The sequence below is a fragment of the Condylura cristata genome, unplaced genomic scaffold, assembly GCF_000260355.1.
Source record: "Condylura cristata isolate star-nosed mole 26May11 unplaced genomic scaffold, ConCri1.0 scaffold00017, whole genome shotgun sequence".
In the NCBI taxonomy this organism is placed as follows: Eukaryota; Metazoa; Chordata; class Mammalia; order Eulipotyphla; family Talpidae; genus Condylura; species Condylura cristata.
Genome location: NW_004567118.1, coordinates 32,070,484 through 32,077,321, shown reverse-complemented (window position 1 = coordinate 32,077,321; position 6,838 = coordinate 32,070,484). Strand labels below are relative to the sequence as shown.

At 48.3% G+C, this 6,838-nt stretch overlaps 1 protein-coding gene across 2 annotated transcripts in view; it reads right to left on the bottom strand.

Annotated features, from left to right (window-relative positions):
• Window positions 1-6,838, bottom strand: part of SHPK (sedoheptulokinase) — a 21,765-nt gene that overhangs the window by 4,624 nt on the left and 10,303 nt on the right. The window contains exons 5-6 of one of the 2 annotated variants that reach the window (XM_004685126.2): window positions 6,385-6,560; window positions 2,914-3,114 (exon numbers count right to left, since the gene is read on the bottom strand). In XM_004685126.2, the coding sequence (XP_004685183.1) occupies window positions 2,914-3,114; window positions 6,385-6,560 (377 nt within the window). The remainder of the gene's footprint in view (window positions 1-2,913; window positions 3,115-6,384; window positions 6,561-6,838) is intronic. The other variant, XM_012726374.1, reaches the window with a different exon arrangement.

Here is a 6,838-nt window from a genome sequence, read left to right as displayed (position 1 = left end):
GCCTAATTTATTACTGCCCTTATCGAGTTCCATCAGTAAATCTCCACACTTGGTCACTCCCAACATTCCCCACTTTTTTTTTTTAATTAGGGAAATGTTAAAATAGACTCAGTGTTCTTCCTCAGTAGGAAACGTTTGGGCCTTGACCCGGGCCTTCGGGAGCACCTGAAAGAAGAATTTTACCAGCTGGAGGCCTGAGGGATCTGGCTTCCAGCCCCTACACCCCTGGGCACACCCATCTGCCAGTGGGGATTAACACAGGCAGAGACATCAGTGAGTTGCCAAGAGCCCCTACCTTGAGCTCCGTAGAAGGTCAGAGCTGGGAAGACACAGAGGGGAGTGGACTGGCCAGTGACACATAATGACCTGGGAACAGAGCTGGGAACAGAAGCCTCTCTACTGGGCCCCAGCCAGGACACTGTTTATTTAATAAGCACCTGTGTGCCACTTGCTATAAGCCAGACAATTTCCTAAGTGTTCTGCACTGTTAACTCTCTTGATCCTGAGGTCCTGCAAATAAGTACTAAGATGATCCCGGTTTTAGTGGAGAGCAGTGAAGCCCAGAGGGGTTAAGTCACAGAAGTGGCTGAGCTGGGTCAAACCCAGGCCAGCTAGCTCAGCCTTGCTGCTTTTAACTGGAGGCAGAAGCCCCTGTTTCCAGCCTCTGGAAGGTAATGTAGGCGTAGGGTATTCTGAGCAGTTTTATTTTTGTATTTTATGCTATAACATTTCCATTTCTGGTTAATAAAATTCATGTCTTTTACCTAAGAAAATTGTATTGTACTGACAGCTAAATATTTTGTCACTCAAATGACATAACTGTAGGAATTTCATAAAAGGTGGTTTCATAAATACTAACCTTCAAAGCTCTCTGGTTCATCAGAAAAAGAACCATGAAATTGCAAAAGCCCTCTCTTTTTTCAAAAAATCTCACAGAGAATTAAATTACTACCAATTTGGGGGCAGGCAGAGATAAAGAAAAACTGTAATTCTATGTGAACAGAAGCACAGGCCACCTTGGTAAACTACTGATAGGCCCGATGCAGTTAAACCAGTTTCTAGATAAAGGGTTTGCCTGAAGGTTCTGATGACTGATCCTACAATTTGAAAATCTTTTCAATGCAATACAAAACAAAATCAAAATTCCCTTCTTTAAATGAAGCATTCCTGAGCATTCCAGCCAAGGGGGCAGGACTCCCCCCAGATTCTTTGTCTTCAAGAAGACAAAGGTCAGCAGCACAACCCCTCCGCATCTGCATCCTGCATCTACATCCCCGTGTTCGGTTGTCTGCACGACCTCTGTGAACTTCTCACCTGCTCCTGCTCTCTCGCCTTGTTACGGTGTTGGATGCTTTCTGGTGAGATCTGGTTTTGAGCTCCTTCAGGTAACTTGTGCAACTGATAAACATAATCTTCCTGGCCTAGAGAGCTAACAAATTTCATTTCTACCTTTTCCAGAAAAAAGGTTACATGTTCCCCTGTAAATGAGCAGGGGAAGGTCTGATCTACCCTGGGAATGAAGGAAATGCGCAGGAGGGTGATGGAAGATGAGGATAGAAAAACTGGAAAGGAGGTACCACAAACTCATACAGTGCCCAGAGCTGGAGGTGGAGTAGAAAGGACTAACATAGGCACTGACCCAAGACTCTCAGGCTCCAATGCCTAATTACAAAGCACAAGACCCAAGCAGGTATCAGACTGCTGCGGGGAGTATGAGGAAAGCAGACCTGAAGGTGAAGATATGGAGATTGAAGGCCCCTCTTAAATTCTACATAGTTAATCAACATCAACAACAAACAAACCACTCTACAAAGACTGAGCCCCTCCCGAAGAGAAGACTTTATCAGCAAGGTCTCCAGCACTGGCCCGGGGCAGCAGTCCTGCCCACCTGTGGCTATGCAGGTGTTTCTTTCTGCCCACTCTGTCCCTCCACAGGGCAGCAGCCTCCTGCCTGCCTATCACCTGTACCTGCCAGGGCTTCTCTTCACTTACCTCCCTCAGCAGAGCCAGTGAATCCTAAGGCAAGTTAGGGATAATTGCACAGCTTCAGGGACTTCAGAAGAGCTAAGGAAGGCTCCAGAGATAAGGGCAACAAGTTCCGATGGGTACTAATCAACCACCCCAGGATTAGGGACAACAGAACCTTCTGGAACAAGGACAAATAAAGAAAAAGGACTCTAAGGGCTGGGACACAGAGACTTAGTTGAGGGCACAGAGACATTAGGGCAGTGAGTGAGACCACTGAGATCTAACCAAGCCCAGAGACACTGGTAGGCTTTAGAATCGTGAGAGAAGAAGGTGCATATTCCCTGAGGCAGCCCTCCACTTAGGCCCTCTTGTCCTTTCCTGGCCTGGTTCCAATGACCTAGGAACCCCACTTTATTTCTGTTCCTTTTCTCCTCAGTAAACTTCTTTCTTTAAGCAAATCTGCCTCTTCTCACTTGCTGGCCTGAGCGTCTGCAAAGTTCCTGGTGCAGCTTAATGAGACACCACCATGGTGGTCTAGTGGCCGGGGTCAGTGCTGCCCCTGCAGCCTGGATCCCTTCTTGGCTGGGAGACGAGGCCTGAGAGCCTGACATTTCGGTATCAATTAGCAGGAAAACCTCAAATGCAATCAGCCCGCAGGGGTCTATTGAGCAAGAAAGTAAGACAGTAGGACAGGGAATGGCTGGGAGACTACTATGGCACTTTGCAGTCAAGGTTAAGGAGGAAGTACACCTCAAAAAAGGGTGGGTGATGATATCTCAGAAGAAAGGAAACACGGTGCACATTCAGCTCTCTCAGAAAGGAGTGTTCTGGAACCTGGCTGGACCTGAGACATGAATCCAGGAGCACCAACAGCACCTTCAGCTCTAAGACAAGCCACACAGAAGGCAGAAACAGAGAACTCACCATTGTCAGGTCTCGCCTTACCTAGATCTGCCATCCACTGGGCCAGCATGTGGACGAACGTGGCCAGCACGTTGCCCCCATTGAGGGACGCTGCCACGGCTAGGTAGGTCCTGTCGAAGTACGGGAAGTAGGCAACCGGAGCAGCAGGGTCTGGAGTCTGCAGAGGCTGAAATCCCACAGGCATGGAGGCTGCCAACTGAACCGAGGTGCTGATGTTGAGAACTGGGGTCCCAGCAAAGCAGAGGTTAATTAGGCCCGGTGGGCTAACTCGGAGGTCACAGCCATATCAGGGTGGGGAGAGCATGCTGGTTTAAAGATCTGCCCGGAAAGTCTTTGATACCCTCCTTTCGAGAAGTAGGGCCAAAGGCCTCCTCCCCTGTGCAGACCAGACTCAGTAACTTGTTTCTAATGAAAAGAAGGAAGCAAAAGTGACAGTGTGTGTCTTTGGAAACCATGTCAGGAAACTCTTGGCAGTTTTTTGTGCCCACACCCCACCCAGGCCTGATCAAGCCTTCAGACTGATGGGGGTTGGAATAGGCAATTTGGAAAGGAGGCATCATGAGACCAGAAATCTGGCTCACACCAGGCCAGGAGCAGGAGGTGGGAGGTAGAAGTGGTTAGACCTGCTTAGAAATGAAAAATCCCTAGTGCCAACTGCCATAGCAAGTCTCAGACTGCTGGAGGGCTATCACGAAGCGCAGACCAGATGGGATATGGAGATAGAGCGCCTTTGTAGAGAATCACTGGTCCTTACAGATCAACCCGGTCCCACCCTAAAATTAGGTTAGCACAAGTTAGCAATTCCACAAAGGAATGAGCCCCTCCCAAGGAGAAACAGACTGTCTCGATGCTACTTCTGCACTGGCCAGGGCAGGCTCACTGCCAGCCTCTACCTGCACTGTCTGCCACCTGAAGCCTTTCACTACTACCATAACTGACACTGGTGGTCGCCAGGGAGCTTCCAGTTTCCCTGCCCCAAACAAGACAGCTGGAGATGAGCAGGGAGGAGAAGCTGGAGAGGAGACTAGAAGAAAGGAAGGAAGAAGGACAGAGAGCAAGAAGACCTGGAGGAGACATGTGGAGCAGAGAGACAGGTGAAGAAGGGACACTTGCTTTTCGGCCTTGGATGGTACCAGGGACTTGGGGACAAGGAAGGAGACACTTGGAACAGACATGGTGTGAAACCCTTAGGGAAGTTAACAATAACAGCTTTTGTTTGATTTTAAGTTTGTTCTTTTCTTCCCAGACTTGCCTGGCCCCTTCTGCCCCATTCCTGTGGGTCCCCACCAGGAGCTAGCTGCCTTAGACATGGGGCAAGTTTTCGGGTCTCAGTGGCCCTGCTTTGAGCCACCCCTGTTTGGCTGGACATTCATCCATGAGGGGATGGGTAACTGGATGTTTGATTTGTAAATTATTTTGCCTATTCTTTCCCTTCTCTTCCCTTTCTTGAATACTAACTGTGTTAACATTCCTCTCTACTACAGGTCTTATGCACTAGAGTATATTTGGCTTGATGCAATGGATGGTAGAATCTATCCAGAGCAGGCAGGTTTGGGGTTCTGAGGTATCTCTCACCCAGCCTAGTAACGTAACCTAGTGATTTGCCCTCCACCTGTCCCCTTGGGTGAAGATCCCAGTGATGGGACACAGCACAGACCAGCAGTCCCATCTAGAGAATACAACCAGCTCAGTGAACGGGAAGCCCAAACCTGACCTTCTTGATCTGCATCCTAGACCCTCGTTCACCATTTTGAAAGCACATTTACAACCAGACATAGGGCCTAAAATTTGAAAAGCATCGGCAGGGGTGAAAGCCAGGCTCTTTATAGGCACTACCCCAAGCCATCATCACATGTGCAAGGAATTGTCAGCATCCCTATTTGGCATGATGACAAGAGCTCAGGGGGGAAGGAGTCTGCCTGAGACCATACCTGATGAAGTAAAGGGCCTGTGGCTGGACTCTGAGTCCCAGGGGAGTCCTGACATTCATGCTTTGACATGAATGGTACAAGGCAAGGCATTGGAACTGGGGAAATGAAGTCGCCAAATAAACCTAGCATATTTGCTGTGACATTGATTTTACATGAAATGTTGGGAGGAAGTGTTTTTTAATCTAAATTCTATGTGTGCAAACAAATCAGAAGCTCACCAACCTAAGCTGGCATTCTGCTCAGGTGAGCAGGCCCAGATCCCACCCCAGCCCAGGTCATAGCCAACCTGTGGCCCACAAGCTAAGAATGGCTTTGACGTAAATTTTTTAATAGCTTACTGAGATATATATAATTCATATAAATTCACCATAAAATTCCCCATTTAAAACTGGTATTGTTTTGTACCAGAGTCATACAGCCATCACCACGATCGAATGTTAGGACACTTTCATTACTCTGAAAAGAAATTGGTACCCATTAGTATCCACCCTCCACCCTCCTTTTCATCCCTCCCTGCAACCAATTAGCCCGCTTTCTATCTTTATGAATTTGCCTGTTATAAACCTTTCCCAGGAAGAGAATTGCACTTCTGTGGCCTTTTGTGATGCTCCTCTTTGGTTCTTCCGTGTTCACTCATGAGTGTGGCACTTTGTTCCTTATTAACATAGTTCTTAAATCTGTTCATCAGCTGGTGGGCATTTAGGTTGTTTCTATTTGGGGCGATTATGAGAAACACTGCCAGCAACATTTGTGGACAAGTTTTGTGTGGACATGTGTTTCCAGTTCTCTTGGGTAGATCCTAGGAGTAGGGTCACTGGGCCTATGGTAACCCCATGTTAGGTCTTCTGAGGAACTTCCAGAGTCTTTTGTAAAGGGGTTGCTTTACAATCCCAGTAGCATGTTCCTACATTTTCAAATGGTTGGAAAGAAAACTAAAGGAGAAGCTATTTCCCCAGAGGAAAATCCCATGCAGTTCACATTTTTGTGTTTGGAAATAAAGCTTCATTTGGAACACAGCAAGGCCCATTCGTTTATATACTGGCTCCAGATGCTTTCCATGCAGAAGTCATGACAAAAACTAGGAGGTCCACAAAGCTTGAATATTTGCTACCTGGCCCTTCACAGGAATGTCTGCCAAGCCCTGTAGAGGGCTGTTGCCTTCACCTCATGTGACTCCCTCAGAGCACAGCCGAGTCTGCACTTCAAATCAGGTCAGACTGACCTTTCATCCGCAAACACACAATCACAGAGGCCCTGATCTATGTATCTCTTTTCTTGGTGGTGGAGTTATACTAAACAGCCAATTAAAGAAGGGCAGTCCCTCATGATTCCAGAGAGGAAAGTGCAGCTGTGTGGTCAGGGACAGGCCTGCCTCACAGGACCAGAAACTCCCCAGGGAAGGGGGCTTTCCCTGTGGGGATAAGGGTGTTTTTCATAGTACAGAGGTTCGAACAATCAACAAGATGCTGAGGCTGCTAGTCTGGGCCCCTCAGACTCTCCCACAGAACTGGGCCTTAGGAGGCGCCTGTAGAAGTCAGAGAAAAGAACCAGAGAAACTTACCTGCATCTGTCCTCTGAGTCATGCAGGAGTAGACAGAGGCCTGCAAATCCCCCAAGGCCACGCCCACAGGTGTCCCCTTGGGGATCTCAAACCACCCTCGGGAAGTTCTGCCTGCCACACTGCCAGGCTCTGAGATGTCTGGGAGCAGATGGATTGGAAAGCCGGAGGCCCTCAGCCTGCAAGCCAAAAGTTGACAACGTGTTTGCTTGGTGCTCGCTTACCTGTTTCTGTGTTGTTTCCGGGAACTCAGCAAAAGAGAGTGCTACAGGACACATCCAAGAAGGGAAGGTGGAGTGCGGTGTTTTCACATATGGCTTCCCTGAATTCTTTGAAAACAGAAGTTTGGTTTTTTTTAAAGAGTGGGCACTGGCTTCCAAAGCTTGCAACTGGCCTTGGGGGGGGGGGGGGCGGAGCAGCAGCAGCAACTTGAGAAGGGGTGTCAGGAAGGATTAGA